Here is a 22,195-nt window from a genome sequence, read left to right as displayed (position 1 = left end):
TGCCACTACAATGCTATTTCTTTATTAACAGAGGTCTGTGGATATCATCTGGACATCAGTGGTGGTGTAAAAATCCCAAGGGGGGTAGTCTGGGGCCCCAAAATGGGGATTTTAGCCCCTTTTTCTACTTTTTCTTCAGGAAAACACCCCTTGTGAGCCCAATTTCAACTCAGATAAGGAGTGTTTGGTATCAAAATGTTTGTTGGAACCTCTTCTTTTCAGAACTGGTGTTGTACTTTGAGAAAAATTTGTGTAACATGGTCAATTAACCCCTTTATTTCAGAAACACATTAAAAACGAAACTTCCGTACACCTTCAATTTCTTCGACCCAGTCACTATAAAACTTTGTTTGATCTCGATAAAGTGCTTTATTTCTTTTTAGCAAATGTCTGAAGAAACAATCTGTACACCAGTGGTGCAGTAAAAATCCCAGGGGGCTAGTCTTGGGCCCCCAAAACTTTTATCTTAGCCCCTTTTTTCTACTTTTTTTCGGGAAAAAGATCCTGTTGCAAACACCAGTGAATTTGTAACTGTACTCGGACTCTGAAGGTCACTTCAAAACTCGTTTACCTGTTTGAAACAGCTTAGCAGTATTTTCTTTACCAGTAAAAAAGTGCCTGCTACCAAATATTGACCAATGAGACCAATGCTAGTTTTCATCGCTTCTGCCATCCCCATCCCCATCCCCATTATCTTGCTCAACACGGACAGTATTCGGGCAGTCACTGCATTTGCATGCTTCGATGCACGGAAGTCCAACCTGGAGACATGGACATTTCGCTCCATCAATACAGCTTGAATCTTGACAGTACAGATGAGTGAGGTTCCTCAGATCACTGGGAGCCGATTCCTTCAAAGGTCGAATGCACACAAGGTTTTCTCCACTCTTGGTCCAGCCATATGCACAGGGGTCCCCAACTTCAGGTTTTGCTATGTGGCTGCTGCACCATACCATGGTCTGATATTTTGCCCGGAGTGCGTGCTGTTGAAAAGCATCCTCTGTAGGAGGGAGTGACACCACTGGCTTGTCGGTTGTTGATGAGTGGATGAGACGCAATTCATCCAAAGTTTTGCAATGTCTGTCCTTACGACCTTTGTAAATGAGGATACCGAATTTTCTTGCAGAATCCATTCCCACCTCTGGTCCAGGACTGTTGAATTCAGAAAGGCCTTTCAACTCATCTTGATGCTTTTGAAGCGCATTGAATGCAGTTCGTTTCCCTATTTTGAAAAATCCGCTAGTAGTGTCACATCCTGAAAGGGCGTGCATTGCTGGCAAAATGGAGCAGAGTAATGGCCCTACTTCTTCAGCAATCTTAGTCACTGGAATGAATCTCTCTTTTGTGGTGAATTTTCCGGCATGACCTGCGTGCATGTAGACCTCCCGACTCAACATTCCTCCACTCTGATAATGCAACAGCAACACAAGGACATCAGTGTCATCGCATCTGACGATGGTCCGTGGAAAGGAAGCTGAGTGTGTTGCATGTAACACAATTCTTGTGTCGGCTTCAGCTTGTGTCGAAGCCAGGTTCTCCATCGTACAAGGTCCTTCAGCAGATATTTGTTTCACTGTCTCTGGGTTCGGGTAACCCCCAGCAATCACCAGTGTTTTGTCTGGTGCAATCATGTCAGGTGCTCTCGCCTCTATATATTGACTAAGAAAATATATCAGTTCTGCTTTATTCTTTCCGGACTTGAGAAACTGTTTGTAGTTAGGAACTTTCCTATTCCCAATTACCTTGTGGGAAGCTCTATGTTCATGACTGTCCCCACGTCGTTGTCTTTCTCCTCCCTTGATGTTCAAGCTTGCATCTACATCATAACGGTCAAAGACCACCGTTTCGACTTCAATATGCAAGTCTGGATTTTTCAATAGTCTGGTCAGTCTTTTCAAGATGATCTGTCCCAAATCATCGAATGTCTGGAAGTGTGTTTCATTCACACTTTGTACAAGACTCATTCCATCAATTATGTATGCAGTTCGTGTGTAGGCTTCTGATTTCAGAACTGTTTCCTTCTGGCAACGTTCTTCAAGCTTGCTAGCAAGGTCTGATTTAGTCACCTTTCGCATGGCACCATCGTCATGGAATAATGCTGGCGGTACTGGGGTCAGCTCATACGACAAGACATCCTTCAGGTTGATTTCTCTGTGTCTTGCAACACAAAGCAATCGACGGAACAACACCTCTGGGTCAAGTAACAGCTTCTTGGCTTTATCAAACGATAGGGATTTCTTCATGCTCTCGAATGTTGTGGCCACAGACTTGGGTACTGCATCCCAAAAGTCTTTCTCTCCACCATCCACAAGTCGCTGGGCAATGAAATTATCCAGTATGCCTTTTCCCTTTCCTGGAATCGTTGTCAGGGACTGCACAACCGGTTTTGTGGCAATTTTCCCACTTGAGATATTCACAAGCTCACTAGATGATATCCACAGACCTCTACTAATAAAGAAATAGTCTTGTAGTGGTATCAAACAAAGTTTTATAGTGACTGGGTCGAAGAAATTGAAGGTGTACGGAAGTTTCGTTTTTAATGTGTTTCTGAAATAAAGGGGTTAATTGACCATGTTACACAAATTTTTCTCAAAGTACAACACCAGTTCTGAAAAGAAGAGGTTCCAACGAACATTTTGATACCAAACACTCCTTATCTGAGTTGAAATTGGGCTCACAAGGGGTGTTTTCCTGAAGAAAAAGTAGAAAAAGGGGCTAAAATCCCCATTTTGGGGCCCCAGACTACCCCCCTTGGGATTTTTACACCACCACTGATGTCCAGATGATATCCACAGACCTCTGTTAATAAAGAAATAGCATTGTAGTGGCATCAAACAAAGTTTTATAGTGCCTGGGTTGAATAAATTGAAGGTATGAGGAAGTGTCGTTTTTTTGCGTGTTTCGGCAATAAAGGGGTTAATTGACTATGTTATACACAACTTTTTCAAAGTACAACACCAGTTCTGAAAAGTAGAGGTTCTAACGAACATTTTGATACCAAGTACGACTTGTTATACCTCCGGTAGGGGTTCAGTGGATTTTTGGTACTGCTGCTACTGCACTAATAGAGGGGGAGGAGCCTCCTGCTGTCACCCAGTCAGGTGCACTGTATTGGGGCACACAGTCCGAGTGTGACACCACAGAGGTCCCTGGCACACCTTTGGCACTTTTCAAACGCCACAGTGCTGGCACTTCAGATGGCTGGTAAGGTTTTGGGTGCCCTCCGTGTTTTCTTTGTTCCTTCGGAAAGTGAATGTTAACAAGTGAGATCAGGGGAAGTTACAGCAAGCCAAGCAGGAGGAAAAGGAGCGTTTGATTTGCTCACCCACACAGTGCAGGTAAACTGGAGTGTTTGTTATATGATTGGTTATCTGAGCTATTTTTAATGTTACTGAATTTATATATCATCATTCCCTCACATCGGCTCCATCATTATGTACTTAGGTTTCCTCACAGGTGTCACATTTTTTAAAGGGACAGAATAAATAACATGTTTGGCTTTTGTGGGTTTTATTTGCCAATGTGTCATGTCCAAGTATCCAATCTCAACATTAGACATCCAGCCGCCACCACAAATAGATGGCAGTCCTGTGGGGAAGCAGTGGCTCCCCGTTCACAACGGAGAGACAAAAAGACATCAAATGAGTAACAGGTTTTATATACAAACTGTTTACAGCAAGATGTCTGAATGAACGCAGACCACCGTGGGCGTCGGTGTTGCTGAAACGCCGCCGCCCAATGGGATCACGTTGCCAGACAGAAGTAGAAACCCTTTAAGAGCACCTTTGGTCATGGAGGGAAGCAGTTTGGAGCCAACTTGGAACATGTGTAAGGCACAAGACACAGCATCAGCAGCCTCCGTCCATCTTTCATCATCATTAGATACGAAACGTACTCAGCAAAGCACTTGATAAAAACAATCATTAGCAACTACTGTACATGGGGGAGGGGTCTATGAATAATGTCATTATAGTCCACAGATGTGTGTCCTTGAAGGCAACAAGAGCCAGGGGACAAATCGTTATTGAGCGCATCCACTTGTCAGCGTCTGGCAGTGATAATTCAATCCAAAGGTGAATGACGTCCTTTCACAGCATGACCACAATCTCAAAAAGGTGTGAAGAATACACGTCTCCATCCCAATCCAAAATATCAAACTCTATTCTACGACTCAGAAAAATACACAAGTGGCAAAGCTCTCGGCTGGTTCCTAATGGAGGCCACGTTTATCTGAGGGCTCCATAACAGCTGCAGGCCTGACGGAAGGGCCGTCGTCCGCTCAGCAGGAGAGCTCAAAGGGAGCGGGTGACGGATCAACAGCGAGTGAGAGGTTATGGTGGAGTCATGTGATCAACATGACAGTGTTTCATGAAGGCCATCCACCACCGTGACGGGTGGGGCACCACATTTCCAGTACTGTACGGTCATCCCTCGTCCATGGCGGTCTGTCGCTTCCACGACCCACCACCATGAGTTCACTTCCTTCAAGTAGGATTCCTCTAAGTCAGGGGTGGGTAAACTGCGGCCTGAGAACCACATACAGCCCGCCTGTTCTTTCTAAAGTATTGGACTGAAACCTGGCATCATGGCTTGGGCCAAGATGTGATGGTTGAAGTAACTGTTTTATCAATATTGTTATTTGAAGTAGTCTGCTGTCTACAAAGTGCTCCTGAAAAGGGGACACAAGCACATATAGCATGACACTTGTAAAGATAAAATAATTCCAGGTGGACTGTTACGTGTAAAATATATTCTGGTCCCCCATCCATTTTGTTAAATCAATGTGGCCCGCGAGTGGAAAAAGTATGCCAACCCCTGCTCTAAGTGAAATATTTTCTCGTTTATGATCCTCTAAATCTCCTTTAACTTTATAAGAGCCACCCAGACACGGAATAGCCACCTTTACATATTATAACATATTAGATAGAACCAGACGGGAGTGCTGTCAGGGGTTCAGAGGTGAGTTTCGGCTTGTCATGGGCTATGGTTGCAGCAATAACTCATGTTATTATTATTATGTTGATGATGTATGATATCTTTGGTTTCAAACCGATAACTTTCTGCTTGTCAAGACCGATACAGTACCGTAACTGCTAACTTTTTAAAAATATAGATGTAAGGATGACAGGAAGAAATATGACTACTATCAGAAGAAGCAGACTATATAGGAGGGAGGACCGGCAAGGTGCACTGTATTAGGGCACACGCTCCAAGCAGCCTCTGTGACGCCAGGCAGGTCTCTGGCAAACTTTTAGCAGTCAAAACATGGTAGCGCTGGTAGCTGATGTGTTGCTCTCTTAGCCAACAATGACTGCCACCTAGTGGCCAATGTAGAACCCTACATTCACAGGTTGACTGGTGGTCTCACCGGCTTGTACTGTAGTAGTACTTGACTTCATTTAGCCACTGTTATCCTTGAAAATGCTTCATTTGGGCATACAATTAGCATATATATATATGGTGAGTACTATCCAGGGATCATTTATCAATTAATGGTTGAAAAACAGCCATAGCGCAAGGGATGATGATGATGATGACGGGGCCGCTGTAACGTGACCTTACATTGCCACTCCAGCACCCCGCAGCTACACCCCCCATGGTGTATCACAGAGAATTAGCATTACATGCTGATACAGTTGACGGGATCCATGTTGGCAAGTTTGTTTTCTGGGCATTTGGCTAAAATGATGGCCACCTGAAATCATCAAAAGAAGAAAAAGGTGCTCCTCTGCCTCAATCAAAGAGCTTCTTCTTAGGGACATCATTATTGGAATCGTTTGGAACAAGTGGAGATGGTATCGCTGCCGTGTTGTGTCGGAGGTGGGGGGTCGCCGCTGGCAAGCCGGTGAAGCTGCGCCTCCTGCCTTCAGCTGTGTCCTGAATGCACCTTTACATCACGGCACACTTCTTCTCCTCTGGCGGTGCGTTCCCGTCAGCTTTCTCCATCTCCAGGATGATTTGCTTGAAGAGCTCCACGGCGGTCTGGACGGGTCAAGCGTGCTGGTCAGCAACAAAAAGCAACACAACAACAAGACGTGTAGCAATACCTCGTTTTCCTTGGCTGAGGATTCCATGAACGCAGCACCCCAGGAGTCAGCCAGCTTCTTTCCCTCCTCCGGCTTAATGACCCTGAGAAACATGACAATGGAAAGTCTAACCCCCAGCGAGGTCTGGTACTGGTACAATCCTCCCTCGTGGCTCACTGGGTGCAGTAGTACCACTACATGTAGTAATACTAGCAAGCATGCCCCTCCCTACCCACACAACCGTGGTGTAATGCTACAGCTGCTGCCTCTGTCAAACCCCGACATCTTCTTTATTGCCAGGGATGCCACCTTTCACCTTTGTACAGATACCTGGGAATCGATACCGGTACTCAACTGTACTTTTGTGTTTATGTGCTAAAAGGTGTCCATCTATCTCCCACAAAACATGTATTATTATTATTATTATTATGATTCATTTAGATGTTATTCTATTAACTCATTTGCTGCCAAAGACATCTTTTAAAAAGTAACATTGACTGCTAAAGACATCTGTGGACATCTTTAGCTACAGACGTGTATCTGTGATCTCTAATGCATCTTGTGTGTCAATATCACACTTGTAGGTAATGTGTTTCTGTCCCAGCAGGGGGCACCACCTCTATTTTCCATGGGCAGCAACAGCTTGGACAGGAATACCATGAATCCAGCAGAGACCAAAGTACAGGCAGCTTACATTGGGGATGGGTCCCCAAGGCCAAGGATGGGGTGACATTGTGTTTGCACACACACACACACACACACACACACATCTGTAAATGGGTGATTATTTTGTGTTATGTTGTCAATCTGTGAATAAATGTACTTATTTTGTCATACACATTTTTTGGGAAAAGTTTCTGTACATAGTAGTTCTTCAAAGTTGAGCAAAAATGGCAGTTTGGCAGTATGGATCTCTGTTCTCTGGACATGGCTGGCAGCCAATGAGTTAATATTTGTTAGATTTTATTTATTTAAGTGCAATTTCTGCTAAGAGATTTATTTTCATAGGGGTGTTTGTCTCTTTGGTTGCTGTTAGGTTCTTAGTCCACATTCCAATTGGAATGGTAAATGAAATGAAACGTCATTCTTTTTGACACGGTGTACCCGCATTATTACACCATACATTATCATTACATTCATGAACAATAATGTCCACAACAATATACTTTGTTGGCAATCATTTGTAGCAAAAATGTGTTATCGTGACAGGTTTTGGTGTTAAAACACGTTTGATACGCTTCTCCACAGCAGGCTGCAGCAGTCATGTCACATGACGTGCCTTCTTGAAGACCAGGGAGGTTTGATTGTCTCCATAGACTAAAGAATGGACATTGATTCATCTCCTTGTGTGTGTAAACATTGGTCCCTCACCAGGCTTGGTCTTCTGTCGTGAAAGAAAGCCAAACATGCTACCTTCTTGATTTGGTGTGTCGATGGCCGCGGATACCGGCGGAATTAGGTTGCTGCTTGTTAAAGTAGCATTAGCGGTACCCGTCCGTAGTTCTAGGACACTGTTCTAGTTCTAGTGTGGCATCTGGTGCTGTGCTTACCGTTCCATGTGAAGATCTTTTTTGTTGCCAACAAGGACTGTTGGAACTCTAAAAATAGGAAACATACTTCTTTCAACACTTTTTTTAAATGGAGCAGCATTCAACTGAAAGCATTTAAGCAACTTACTGAATCTTGCCAACCATGTCTAGCAGCTTGTCATGGAGAACCTGAACAACCTCAAAACTGGGCAAAGACAACAAGATGTTGACTGAAATGTTCCATTCCTAACCACTAATGGCACATATTACAGAAGATCCCCTGAGTGATTCAGATGCCAATTAAACAACACAAACTGACAGGAGGCCATCACACCAAGCGCCCCCCTCACTCACGGTGCAACCAAAAGTACCACCATGTAACTGTGCCACAGGGACTATGCGAGCATGGAGGAAAAACAATACAATTGTATACTCATTTGTAACCCGCAAGGCATGCTGGGTAACTTCCTGTTGGGGAAGTGGGCCTCCCAGCATGATCTGCAAGTTATAAGGGAGCATCCATCTTGACACCCGCAAAGTCGGCGTGGTACAGTTACACGGTGCTCCAGGCCGGGTTACATTTGGTTGCACCGTGAGCGAGGCAGGCATGTGAGTTCATCAGCTGCTGACGGCTTGTTGAAGATGAGGTTTGCCTCTGACAACGTCCCGTGCAAGTCCAGCTTTGCCAATGTAGGTGTTCTACAGTCCAATTATGCAGATTACACACACATCATTTAAACACAGGTGTTCCCTCAAACAAACAATCCAAACATTAGCAGGGCAGTGAACACGTGGGGATCCCCTGTAGAACCTTTTTAGGAATATGTTGTAGATGCCTACACAATTTCATACCTTTTCATTGAAGTCACAGCATAAACAAGGACATAGCCGTGGATATCCATGGAGTGGGACTGTGGGAAAATGGAGTATTCGTCCTGCAAATGATAGGATGGCATTTTAGTGTCACAACCACACGTACCACCTTTTGGCCGTTCCCCAAATCTCTTATTTTGTTGTTCATAGAGAAGGTAGTAGTGGTGACCACCAAGGAGTAAGATCACCACGCACTAAGTTGAACCAGGGATCCCATGTTCAGGTTATCCTGGGACTCCCATGGTCCTGCTGCAGAAGCCAAGTTGCTTTCAGCTTGAGGTCACCAACAGATGGCCCCACATTCTCCTTCAGCACCATCATGCTTCCATTGATCACGGCAAATCTTCCAGGTCCTGAAGCAGCGGGCCATCACACTACCACCACCATATTTGACTCTTCTTATTTCTCCAGTGATAGATGGAATGGGACACACGCATTCTAACTTTGGAGTATTTCCCAAAGCCTTAATGTTCTTTTTGTTCAGCAGTACTTTTAGACTTGGAATTCAGGTCGTGGCCACTGAGGCCTGCACTTCTTTGGATGTTGTTGTGGGGTCTTTTGTGACCTCTCGGATGAGTCGTGGCTGCACTCTTGGGGTCGTTGTGTTTGGCCACTCCTGGGAAAGTTCACCACTGTTCTGTGTTTTCATCATTTGTGGATAATGGCTCTCACCGTGGTTGGCTGGAGTCCCAAAGCTATAGAATTGGCTTTGCAATGAAATGTCTGAACGTGTGTTGACTGCACTAATCATGCATGTGGGGTGCACAGAAGGCGTCGGCAAGTATGACGCTTTTCCCAAACCCAACAGCAGCGAATATCTGAAAGTCACGCGTTGGCCGAACGAGTAATCGACCTGAAAGAAACCCAAGCATCCGTACAGTTTCTTTCTTTACATGACAAAGAACTTCTGCAGCCCGTCTACGGATTATAAATCAGCACGTCACACACATGTGGCTGCGACCTGGGCTACCCAGAGTATCACCAAAAAGCAGGGCTGCAACGTTACATGTCTTCTTCCTATTTGAATTTTGGGCTTTGGAACAAAGGCGTACTGATTTTCCCCACGCGGTATACATTACAAGCCAGCGACAGCGTCAGGCATCTGCTCGGTAAATAAATACCATGATCACACTACCAAATAAGATACAGCATTGTCTGTGATATTTGAAAGAAAATATGGCGACATTTGACTTGAATGGATAACTGGGTGAGCACATTTTCATTTATTTTCACCTGAAACTTTCCACCTTGCTCTGCTCTATGGAAAATGTGTCAGCATGTTGGAGATAAACAACTCACTTGTCCGGCTGTGTCAACCAGCTGAAGGTTGAAGTCCTGCCCGTTGACGCAGACCATTTTATTGAAAGCTAGAGAGGAATTAACATCTTTGTTAAAATACAAGAAAACATTGATAATGTGCGTCAGCTCCATACTGTTACTTACTATTTTCAATGGTGGGGTCGTAGGAGTCGACGAACTGTCCTTCCACAAACTGTATAGTCAGAGATGACTTTCCTGCAAACGGCAAATGGACAAAAAAAGCCATTACCTTTAACTATTGGCTTTGTTTAAATTTGATCATTTTGAAAATTTGACTCCATGCTTATTTCCCACTAAACAGGAAGTACCTATATGTGCATGTTGTACTAAACTGAAAGGCTGGAAAATTCACAGTCAAATCAAAACATTGATAATTTTGATACTTCCAGCATTTGAGGCCATGTTTGGCTGAAACGCTCGTCTGTTGAAACAAGTCAACAGAGCCATGTGTGAATTGGGAATTAACTTTATTTTGATTGTAGTTTTTAATCATTTTACATTTATTTTAAAACTTGTATTCATTTACGTATTTTATTGTTCAAAATACAATTTTTACATATTTTATATGGTTTTGTCCTCCGTTTTTGGTGGTGTCCATTAGCTTGGCTATATTGTAAATCAGCCCACCACCTCAATATACGTACTTCAGGGTTTAAACTAAATGTTTAACAATACTTCAACATGTAATTGGTAATGTATTTGAATGTAAAATTGACTTCATTAATAAATGAATGAAATGACTTGTATCCTTTCTGCTATGATTTGAAACACCATTTAAAACTCGGACAAATTTCACAAAGTATTGGTATCGCCGATACCAGCCTGAATTTTTCTCAGTATGGGATGGGTAACAAAAGGTGCTATCGGACATCACAGGTAAGTAAAAGGTAGTTCATAAAAAAGATCCTTTTGGATCTGCTGGACCCAAACAAACAATGATTTGACGATTTATTCACATTTACTAAGTTATTCACAATATATTATCCATCCGTTTTGTGTTTGAAACTTGTGACTTGGGTTATTTATCACTTTATTAATTTGGTTTCTGCTAACAAAGTTAATGCGTTTCCATATCCAGTGCTACCTTGACAAGAGTGGCCCAACTAACCAGTGCTTTTCACATTTTTACATCTCTCTGATGATTTTGGCATTGAACTGCCAGCTAAATTGGAGTTCCAGCTGCGATTGACGGGCTGTCAATGTGATGACTGTGGCTGAAGTCCAGTGTTTTGCTAGCGTTAGCCATTTAGCATGGAACTACCACAATGATGCACATTAGCACTCAAAGTCATCAAATCTTACCTTTATGCATTCCCACAGAGTATCAGCATTCGGGAGCAAATAGGAGGTGAAAGAAAAAGGGGGAAAATACATCCAAATACATCAATACAGCCCTCTTTGCATCGGAGTAGGTAGAGGGTGCGTTCAATGACCGTCAAAAGAGTAGGACAAATTGCGGCTCACATTAAACATTCAAAAACTGTGTGATTGCTAAGTAATTGTTATAGTATTGTAATAAAATAATATTTATTGGAATATAATTATTAATTTCTATGTATTTCAATGTGTTTTAAAAGAGAAATTAAATGACATTAGGTTTGCAATTTGGATGAAATACTTTATGCCTATTGCCCTGTTTTAGTTATTTTTATTTGTACATTTCGTGAAGGAAAGGTGCATTTGGGCAAATCTTTAACAATAATCCTTTCTGAACGTTCCTAAATTGGCTCATTACTGACAAACATTTATGATTTAAAACCAGTTCCATAAATAAACAAATCTTATTATCTCACAGTGGAACTGTGAACTGATTATGTGATGCACTCAATTGTAATCTGATGCATGTTCAAATGAAAATAAAATAATTTTCAGCTGACACAAATAAACAAAATCATGTTTGTGTGAGAGGTCTCACTCGCTCACATTTAGGATTTGCTGAACGTTTGTGAGCGATTTTAAGAGCTAACATGCTAATAATGAAGAAAAATTGTGATACAAAAATATGCTTGCTGACTGTATTGTTTTAAATAATGGCCCATAGCTCCCAAATTGATATCATTTTACGGAATTATCGTTGTAGTTGCATATCGAATCGTTTACCACAAAGAAATTGTCCCTACTTATTATAGATTAAAAAAACATATTTCATCTGCAATTCATTTTGAGGCAACTGTGGACAAAATGAGATTAATCGCGATCAAATATTTGAACGGTTTTTACACATGTAAACACGGGAAATGGGAGAGTAAAACCGGGTTGGATTCAATATGCTCTGCTTCTTCCTGTTGGCATGCTGACTTGTGAAGTGTTATACTGAGTTTTGTAGTATATTTTTGCTACTTTTTCCCGTTTGTGTGTTTGACGTGAAATGTATTCCAAGCAGAAAGAACATGCCTAGCCTAGCAACAAATAGGAATGTCATCAAGTTGTTCCGTCGCAGACCAGCCTGCTAGAAATAATGCACAGCGGCAGACCTGGGGGTGTTTCAAGTGTTAGCGGTCAGTTTTTGGTCGTTAGAAGATCGTTCGTGAGGAACGTTGGGTGAAAGAAGAACGCATGTTGCTGAGGTCAGCCTGCCAGCCACCAGGAAAACAAAGCCAGGACTTTAGCCTGTTAGCATGCTAGCTAGCACGGCACCGAGCCGGAGAGGGTTACTCACCTACAGATCTGTAACCGATCACAGCAATCTTTCTGCACTTGGGCTGAGGCATCGTCGGAGAAGTGATGGAGCAAATGTGGATGAGGCCGAGCTAGTTTTACTGTCCAAACTCAACTTTTAACGCCACATTCGTCTCCCGTCACGTGACAACAACAAACTTTTAGGGGGAAGCGCCGCTGGGCCTCTCCTCGGCTCGAGCTCACCGCAGGAAGTACAACATGTACTTATCGCGGAAACAGCAATGTCTTCTTTCCAATGCGGCACAATAAACGACGTCGGGCGAGAGATTACAATTTAGAAACGCTCGCCTGGACTTGAAAAAGAGGCGGTGAAGATTTGTTTGTTTTTTTGGACGCGGCTACAGCTCGCAGGCGTAAGTGACGGAAAGTGTCATTGTGTAAGCACACCGTCGTAAAAGCGGCGCTGACGTCACATGTGCTGCAATTCTACATGACGCCACCAATGGCGCCCCTGACGCCCACAGCCTGCTGCCATGATGGCTGTTTACGACAGGTTGCTGAGACACAAATACCACATACCACATACAACAAAGTTGAACTATAACCCAAGCCTGTTCAACAGTATCACACACACACGCGCGCGCGCCCCTAAAAACAACAGCGGTCCTGTGACGTATAGGGTTTTAAACTGGGATGTTTTTGCAGTAGATCCTTAAAAACAACAAAACACCCATCATTTAGAAGATCTTTCACTATCATCTTAAGTAGTGTGTCCTTACAGGTTATTTGACTAGTGTTCTTCTTCCATTAAGGTCCTTCAGAACGGCACAGTGCGCTCTTGTCAAAAAACAGATCCTTGACACGTGTTTTGGCGACAGGTCCTTAAAAACAGCAAAGCATCATATAGAAAGTCATATAGAAAGTCTGACTATTTTTTTGCAGTCGACCCTAGAAACAGCGCAGGGCTTCTGTCACATCTTTGTCTTTGTGTGCTTTCCCTCCAGATGAAACATCAAGTCCTCTCCTTCCTGTCTCCCTGATCACATTTGCTGTGTACTGCTTTCACGAATCACAAATTTATTTCCTTGATATATAATTCATTTTGTAGTCTAAAAATGGGTACAATGTTATATTACAAGAAGAAATGTAACAATATTTGTTTGCTTTAAGGCGTTTGATTAATAATTCAAAAATATTGAACGCACAGTGAAGCTGTAACCGGAAATAGTTTGGTGCGTTAGGTAGTCCTGCCGGGAATGTCGTCGTCATAAACCCAAACGGGCAGATGCTAAAGCCGAATAACCTCGCTCGTCGCCTTTGCCCGGAACAGGTAACGCAATAGACAACCGGGGACTGGGAAAAGTAAATGTACGTCGAAATACGTCGGTTCCCGTTACTTTGCTTCATGTAGACTTCGCTAGCTTGTCAGTCGCTGGCTAGCCATAGCATTCGGTGAGGCTGCGGGTGCCATAGCAACCATTGAGGAAACACTGGCTGCTCTTGCTAGCATGTAGCTAATGTTTGTTATTCCAGCGACAAACCATCGTCGATATCATTTTTTCATATCTGGTGTTACACTGGTCAGAGACTTGGTGTGAATATCTGCATTCACTTGTAGCCACGTTGTCAAGCAAGCAAAAACGAATATAAATGTTGCGATGTTGCTTGTAGCTAACTTGGCTGTAGCACACATGCACACGGGAAGCAAGCTAGCCTTAGTTTAGCCACCAAGGCCGCCTCGTCATTTAGCTGTGAAGTTACTGCGCAAATACAGGGGAATCTACATTGACATACGTACCCACGAACACGGACATAATACTGACCGATGACACTAACTCCGAATGAAAAGTGTTTGGGGACTTTAGTCAAGCGGATTCGAAATGAGGCGATCAGCTGAGTCGAATGTTAAAGTTCGCTCTGTGGGGGCTTTCAGTTCGTAAAACAGGTCATATAGGCATCGGCATTGTTATATACATGCTGTCATTTTACAGTAGGAGCTTTCTGAATCCGGGCTAACGCTTGACAAGGCTGCTTACGTCATTTGCCGGTTGTGATCCCTCATTGTCTACAGTAGATAGATGCTATATCATTTCGCTGTGCTGAATATCATTTCGTGTTGATAATGTTACGTTCATTTCAGCGTGGGGCCTAGCATGGATGTTGAAGAATGCAATGGCCAGTCTTACATTTCAGGTGAGGTTGTTGATTATTGTTATGTTTATTATGGTGTAATACAGACATCGACCAGCTCAGCAAGTTCTAATAATGGGAGTAAGAAGTGTGTTTTTGTGCTACAGTTAGCGGGGACTCGTCAATGGAAAGAGACTTTTCAGGAGGTCCTGGTGGTCCGACAGTGAGTACCCCAAACAGCAAGGAAACCTCTCCTCACCGCTCCCTCAGTGGTAGGTCGACACTTCATGGTGGAAAAGTACTTCCAGTTGATCCACCTGTTTGTTACCATGTGGATCAACCCACCCTTTTGTGTTTTGCCATGGACGCCTTATGGTGTAAAAGTCCTCACACAGTGTACCCGTTCGTGTTTTTCTCTCCAAAAATAGTCTATTTGGAGGTGGATACTTCATGGTGTAAAAGTACTTTGAGTGGATCCCTCCATAGTTACAATGCAGCCTTCATGTCCTCATAAATGTGTGGATTTGTGATTTTCTAAAATATGATTTATTTATGGCTGCATGGAGGTCAGGTGGTTAGCGCGCAGACCTCACAGCTAGGAGACCTGAGTTCAATCCCACCCTCGGCCATCTCTGTGTGGAGTTTGCATGTGCATGCGTGGGTTTTCTCCAAAAACATGCTAGGATAATTGGCGACTCCAAATTGTCCATGTGAGTGTGAATGGTTGTTTGTCTATATGTGCCTTGTGATGGGCTGGCCACCAGTCCAGGGTGTACCCCTCGCTCCAGCACCCCTCGCGACCCTCTTGAGGATAAGCGGTAGGAAATGAATGAATGCCCATTCCTTTTTTTTCCATTTTTAGGGGGATACTTCATGGTATAACAGTACTTGGAGTAGGCCCCCGCATATTCCTGATCTGGTGTTTGGGTCCTTGCTAATTTCTAGATTCTAGATTGAAGAAATGTTTTTTTATTTGTTAAAAAACTCATCCATTTGTGTGTGTAGGTGGGGGTAGGGGGGGGTTCCTCCAAAATGAGCTGTTTTAGTGGCCTTCATGGTGTAAAAGTACTTAAATTTGTGATTTAGCGTTTGCATCCCCATAAATATATTTATTTTTTGTCACTGACATCAGCAGTTTTTTTTTTGACATTTTTATGGCTGTTTCCATTACAGGCGTCCATAGCAGTGTCCTAGTTTGATTATTGATTATTAAAAAAACAATTAATAAATGACCAATCTTTCGTGGATGAATGTGTCCTATTATTAGGAATAATTCAGCATATTTAAGCAAATTGTACTTATTCTTAATTAGTATTCTACATTGGCCATCAGGTGTCGGTATTTGGTGAGACGGGCACCGGACTCCTCACTAAGGTTCCCTGGTGGACACAACCCAAGCAGGAGTTTTATTTCCGTCTTGCATGGCTTATTTACTCTTATTCTGCCGACTATATTGGCTCATGTGAGCGTAAAGCCATTTGAAGCTTTATCATGCCATAAGTATATGGTATATTGAATCATATGCATGGTGGAAAGTCATCCACCATGCACGGTGTTCCTCATTATCTTTTATGTGATTTCTGCAGCCAACTCCATTAAGGTGGAGTTGTACAGCGATGAAGACCCCGGTCCGAGTAATGAGGACGAGCGCGTGGAGCGAGTGGAGGAAGGAGGTCCGGATCAGGGGCCAACAGAGGTGGCGGGGGCTTACAGGGAGCTGTCCAACCACGAGGGCGTCAGGCTGCCCAACGGGAAGTTGAAGTGTGACATCTGTGGCATGATCTGTATCGGCCCCAATGTTCTCATGGTGCACAAACGCAGCCACACGGGTAGGTGCTCAATGAAAGCAAGGAAAAGGCACGTAGGAGCATGCCTTTCCAGGTAATAGGTTTGTTCCTGCAGGTGAGCGCCCATTCCAGTGTAATCAGTGTGGCGCCTCCTTCACTCAGAAAGGTAACCTGCTCCGTCACATCAAGCTGCACTCTGGAGAGAAGCCCTTTAAATGTCCTTTCTGCAGCTACGCCTGCAGAAGGAGAGATGCGCTCACCGGCCACCTTCGCACTCATGCTGGTAGGCAAGCACCTGTTTGTTTTTTTCATGTCACGCCATCAAACATCAAACCTAAATGCTCTCCTTCCACTTTGCTCCAGTATCCTCTCCGACGGTGGGGAAGCCGTACAAGTGCAGTTACTGCGGTCGTAGTTACAAGCAACAAAGCACTTTGGAGGAGCACCTGGAGCGCTGCTACAACTACCTGCAGAGCGTGGAGCCAAGGCAGCCCAACAGCGCTCAGAATCCAGGTGAGCATCCTTCATCCACGTCAGGGGTGTCCAAATATTTTCCTCAGAGGGCCGCATCGAGAAATAACGTAAGGGCACGGGGGCGAGTATTACAGATGCTAACAGCAAAACCTTCCTTGTTATCGCTGACAAAGCAAAATAATGTAACTACTAACACACCCCTGATCCAAATCTTAAGAGCAAGAGCATCAGCAAGGACTTATGTTATTTCCATTTATAAATATACGGGGGCCGGTAAAAAGGAGCTGCACTTTGGACACCCCTGCCTGATGGGAGGATAATCAGGATATTTGCATCTGCTTCTGCAGGTGAGGAGATTAGGGAGATGGAGTTCATACCAGACTCCCCGCTGCATGCCTCCTCAGACAAGATGACTTTTATCGATCGGCTCGCCAGCAGCATCACCAAACGCAAAAGATCCATGCCTCAGAAATTTGTAGGTGAGTGGACGGCATCATAGTTCAGCGTCGGGTCTGAGAGCGCCTCCGCAGGATGTGTGACCTCCAAATGAAAGAGCGTTTACGTCGTCACAAAGTAAACACCTCTTTGGTAGACCCATACTTCAGCTTTACAGATGCCACGTCTGCTCTGCAGTGTGTGTGGCTACCCATCTACAGTAATCCCTCGTTTAGCGAGGGTACTTGATCCCACACCGTGATGAGTGAATTCCGCATTTCTAGAACCTGTTTAGCACCTTCTAAATACACATTTTAACATGATTAGAGCCCTCTAGACATGAAGTAACACCCCTATAGTCACCTTTACACACCTGATATGCAATGTAGTCAACAGAAGAGACAATCAGACATAATATCGGAGACTGAGAGGTGTTCTTTTTTCTGGTCCTTCCAGCAGTGGCCACATTACGTCCTTGAACGCATCTTCTCAATGCTTTCACATTTGAATTGTACGTCATTTAGCCATTTTTATGCTTGAGATGCTTCCTGTGGGCCAAAATGGGCCTAAATGTAGACGGCATGGAAAATGGATGGAATATGCAGAGTTCAAGTCTATATGGAATAATAATCATATCCTACAATAATAATCATCTAGTATAATAATAATAATAACCAGTGCCTGGTATAATAATGATCATCATCGTCCTATGTAATATTAGCATGCCGTGAGTAGCAGCATATGGCCTACTGCTGGAGTGAAGGAGAGAGATGACATAGTAGTAGTAGCAGTAGCAGTAGTAGCAGTAGTAGCAGTAGTAGCAGTAGTAGTAGTAGTAGTAGTAATAGCTATCTTCCCAACTGCAGGACAGAAGCACATTCATTACGATGACGCAGATTCGCATCCAGGAGACGTGGAAGTCCTGCACGGTCCCAGAGGCGAATACGGCCCGGGCGGGGGGGCGGTGGACACGCTTCAGCCCCTCCATCTGCCCAGCGCTCACCCTTCCTGTCTCTCCGAACTCCGATCCGTCCACGCCGCGGCTCACATGGCAGGCGCGTTTGGCCTCAGGCTGGACCAAACGGGGGTTGCGGCCGGGCCGGGGGGCGCTGGGGCGGGGAGGCGGGAGGCAGCAGAGGGCCACGAAGACCTCCCGGCGGGGCGATCCTCACCCAGCAACGGTTGCCAGGACTCCACGGACACGGAAAGCATGCCGGACGAGGCGTGCAGCAGCAACAACGGCCATCTTCTCCCCAACTCCAGCGACCACCACCCGGCCCCCCCTCCGCACTACCGGCACAGCCCCACCCACGCCAAAGACAGGGAGGTGAAACGGGAGGACGGAGGTCAGGCCGCCCCCCCTCCCCGCGGCCCGGCCCCCGGTTCCCCCACGGCGCCCTCCTCCACCTCCAGGGAGATGCTGCGCGTGGTGGACGGCGAGGGGAGAACTGTGCGCTGCTTCCGCTGCGACCACTGCCGCGTGCTCTTCCTGGACCACGTCATGTTCACCATCCACATGGGCTGCCACGGCTTCCGCCAGCCCCTGGAGTGTAACATCTGCGGCCACCGCAGCCGGGACCGCTACGAGTTTTCTTCACACATCGTCCGTGGGGAGCACATCCTGGACTGAGGGAACTGAACGACGAGGACCTGGTCTGCTTTGGTCTGCAGAGCCCTGAAGGAAGGCATGTTATTGTTTCACAAGCACTTTGAACACGCACTCCCCCCCCCCACGTGTGCCTTGCTCCCGATTTCAGGATTCACACCCGACGCACATACGACACCGACCCGACCCGACCTGTCAGCTGTCAAGCACTTTACCTTCCCAAAAGACTTTAGGATGACTCCTCCTTCCTCCTTCCTCCTTCCTCCTTCCTCCTTCCTCCTCGCTCTCCCCCAAGGTGGAAGAACCTGCTGTCAATCACGTGCAGACCAAGACCAAGCGCCAGGTCCAGGTCCTTCACATCTTTCAAGGAAAGGTTTGGCCCGTCACCCTCAGTCCTCATGGGAGACATCAACACGTCTTTCTCTGAAGATGGAAAAACAGGCAGCTGAACTTGATGGGACACGCCCATTCAAACACTTTCTATCCATGCTGCCAGCGTGTAGTAACGGCTAAATGTGTGCTAACGTGTCATACGTGTACGTCCTTGTACTTCCTTCCTGGTGCATGGATGTCACATGGCAACGTAGCTAACGGCCTGAGGCTCTGGGGGCCTCTGGGGGCCTCTGGGGGGCTCCGGGAGGCTCCGGGAGCCAGTGTGTGCTAGTAGCCAGGTGTCACTACGCCAGTAACGTAGTCCTGGGGTGTGTCCCATCACGTGCATCCTCAGGTGCCTCTCTTTTTATAGGTTGAGGAGGTACGGATAAGACAAAGACATCCGTGTTCATGTCCCACATAAGGATTGTGGACTTTTCCTGGTCTGTGAAGCATAAAAGCACTTTTAGCAGAATAGGAGTGGCCGAGCTGAGCCGAGCTGAGCCGAGCTGAGCCGAGCGAGCGTGGGCACGCCACCTGTTGTTGTTGTTGTTGTCTTTCCAGAAGCGTGCAGGGGGGCCAACGTGGGCTTCGATGGCCTTTGTGTGGATGAACTGTGGGATTTGGGGGTTCCCTCCTATGACTGCTCTTGTTGCACTGGTAGCCCAATATTCTGATGATATTAAAGTCTTTTCTAGAATGGATGGAGCAGCTGCACATTTCTCTCGGTCGGAGCGCCACCCTGTGGTGGCTCCACACGTTCCGTACGTATTTGCTGTTCCAAGTCCAGCCTGGCGTGCTGTCGGTTGCCATGTTGGGGCGGTTTGGCGGGCGGTTTGGCGGGCGGTTTGGCGGGCGGTTTGGCAAGCGGTCTGGCAAGCGGTCTGGCAAGCGGTCTGGTGCGATGATAGACAGCGCCTGTCTGGCCCTGGTGGTGTAATGGTACAGCTGCTGCCACTGAAGGTTCCCTTTAGCTCCGGGATTTTCTTCATTCGCCTTCCCAATAATTTTTCTACATTTTCTTCACATACTATTTTCATTGATTCCCTTAGTTTTAGAACAAAGGGAACTCATTCCAAAAATGACCATTATTTTATATTTCATCTCTATTCTCCTAAAATGACCTTTCCCCTCCCAATATTACGTTATATTCTTGTCAAATTGTGACTTCCTCTCGCTTTCTCTTCCTATTTTGACGTTTGTCTCGTAAGATGACTGCTCTTTTTTAAATTTCCTACGATTTCAGCTTTCCCATAATTAGAAGTTTATTCTCATAATAATAATCTTTTTCCACCTAATCTAATTTCCCAGATTACAACTTCATCTCTTGTTCTCGCTTCTTGAATATTCTTCAATATTTAGCTACATGCTAGTAAAAAAAATGTATTTCTTAATATTTAGACTTTATTCTTGCAAAATTCTTTTTCCACAACCGAATTTTCAAAAATGTCATATGATGACATTTTTATGAGTATAAAGTCACAAATTTAAGAGAAAAAACTATTGTCATAAATGTCCAGCTTTATTTCTTGTACATTTACCACTTTTTTCCTCATCATTTTTCCAAGCTGTCTTGTAAATTTACTACTGTATTCTCGTAACGTTAGGACTTTTTTCTCATAGATTTGTGGCATTTTTTCTTGTAAATTCTCAACTTTATTCTCATGGTATTATGACTTTTTTCCTGTGAATTGGCGGCATTATTCTGCTAAATTTATTCTCATACGTGTACAATTTTTTTCTCGTACATTTAGCTTTTTTTCCTCATGAATTGCTAACTTTATTCTGATGAATTTCAGACTTTATTTTTGAAATGTGTGATTATGTTTATTGAAGGTGGCCCAAAGACTCGTCGTACTTATCCGACTGGTAGGCCAGGTGGAAACGCGAGTTGTTAGTTGTTAAGCTCCCATTTTCAAGCTTTTGGAAGCAGGGGTATCCAACCTTGACATCCAACATCAAGGTCCGCGTAGTAAATGAATGTACGCTACCTTGAACATGGCTTTTGTATCATCAAAATATACAAATGCAGAAAGCCAATAAAAAGAAGCTGCAGGCTAAAAATGCCTGCAGGCCGCACATTGGACACCCCTGGTTAGACGTGAAGGCAGGCCCAACACGACGTGCAATATTTGCCAATGTGATTGTGTACATGTTTGCAGCATGCAGCACTTTGGCAGGTACCCATCTAATAATAAACCTTGGTTAACGTCTGCCTCAGTTAGCGTACAAAAACTGAAAAAAACCAAACTGATATTTTCATATTCTACAATGTCTTAAAGGAAGGAGACCCTGTGCGGGTTATGAATTGTTGGAAACTAGGCGAGCATGATAATTATCGGGCCGATATCAGGCAATCATACCGATAATTCCGTGAAGTGCTCCTTTTTTCTCCTACCTGTGACGTTAGCGGCCTGTCAACTTTCTGAGGAAGCACGCTGTACCATATACCAAAACTATCAGCGTTTGAAAAGTGCAGAAACTTTTCCAGAGACGTCCGTAGCGTCACAGCGGTTGGTCAGAGCACGTGGCCGAATAGAGTGCACTCTTGTGGGCCACAGCAGGCGGATCCCTCCGCTCTATACTCTGGTTCTCCTGATAGTGATGTTATGGTGGAGTCGGTCAAATTAACAGGTACACCTAGTCATATCCTAATCTGTTCCGGTTCTTACCTCCAAGTGCGCACAAAAACACTGAAAGAAGTCATCAGTCTTGAGAAGCACATCGGTTTGAAAGAAGATGCAGTGCAGCTCCATTTGAAGTGAATTTGAGCCATTTAAAGGCATCCGTGCTCATAGGTAGTCATTCCATCCCTCAGCTATCTGACTGCCTTACTAGACTGTTGAGTCCAGGTCTTCAACAGTTGAGGCCTCCTCTACTGGATGAAAACCTCCATCTCCAGAGCGAGAGAGATGTTCTCTTCACAAAAACAGTTTGTCCACTTTCCAAAGCACTTGGGCTGGTTTGCTTCCTGTATCTCGTATTTTGTGCCTTTGTATTTGAAGTGTTCTGGCAGTGGTACCA

The 22,195-nt window shown here is 44.7% G+C and overlaps 2 protein-coding genes across 3 annotated transcripts; one reads left to right on the top strand and one right to left on the bottom strand.

The window, feature by feature from the left end:
- Positions 1 to 3,070: 3,070 nt before the first annotated feature.
- Positions 3,071 to 13,007, bottom strand: rhebl1 (Ras homolog, mTORC1 binding like 1). 2 transcript variants are annotated; one of them, XM_058055269.2, is made up of 8 exons: positions 12,408 to 13,007; positions 9,872 to 9,943; positions 9,728 to 9,795; positions 8,408 to 8,490; positions 7,704 to 7,760; positions 7,577 to 7,624; positions 6,048 to 6,129; positions 3,071 to 5,982 (listed from the first exon to the last, which is right to left on the bottom strand). In XM_058055269.2, the coding sequence occupies exons 1-8, from the start codon at positions 12,457 to 12,459 to the stop codon at positions 5,890 to 5,892; spliced, it is 555 nt and encodes a 184-aa protein (XP_057911252.1). In that variant the 5' UTR covers positions 12,460 to 13,007; the 3' UTR covers positions 3,071 to 5,889. The 2 variants fall into 2 exon arrangements, with proteins under 2 accessions (XP_057911252.1, XP_057911253.1); XM_058055270.2 differs by lacking the exon at positions 12,408 to 13,007 and adding an exon at positions 11,051 to 12,387.
- Positions 13,008 to 13,555: 548 nt separating this feature from the next.
- Positions 13,556 to 22,062, top strand: LOC131106321 (zinc finger protein Eos-like). Its single transcript, XM_058055263.2, has 8 exons — positions 13,556 to 13,697; positions 14,508 to 14,560; positions 14,665 to 14,769; positions 16,084 to 16,326; positions 16,400 to 16,567; positions 16,648 to 16,797; positions 17,106 to 17,237; positions 18,060 to 22,062. The coding sequence occupies exons 2-8, from the start codon at positions 14,521 to 14,523 to the stop codon at positions 18,821 to 18,823; spliced, it is 1,602 nt and encodes a 533-aa protein (XP_057911246.2). The 5' UTR covers positions 13,556 to 13,697; positions 14,508 to 14,520; the 3' UTR covers positions 18,824 to 22,062.
- Positions 22,063 to 22,195: the final 133 nt, after the last annotated feature.

Source organism: Doryrhamphus excisus, linkage group LG18 (genome assembly GCF_037039965.1).
Source record: "Doryrhamphus excisus strain RoL-2023G ecotype Guam linkage group LG18, RoL_Dexc_Guam_v1.1, whole genome shotgun sequence".
Lineage (NCBI taxonomy): Eukaryota > Metazoa > Chordata > Actinopteri > Syngnathiformes > Syngnathidae > Doryrhamphus > Doryrhamphus excisus.
The sequence above is the reverse complement of the archived record's forward strand: the minus strand, read 5'-3'. Positions and strand labels throughout refer to the sequence as shown.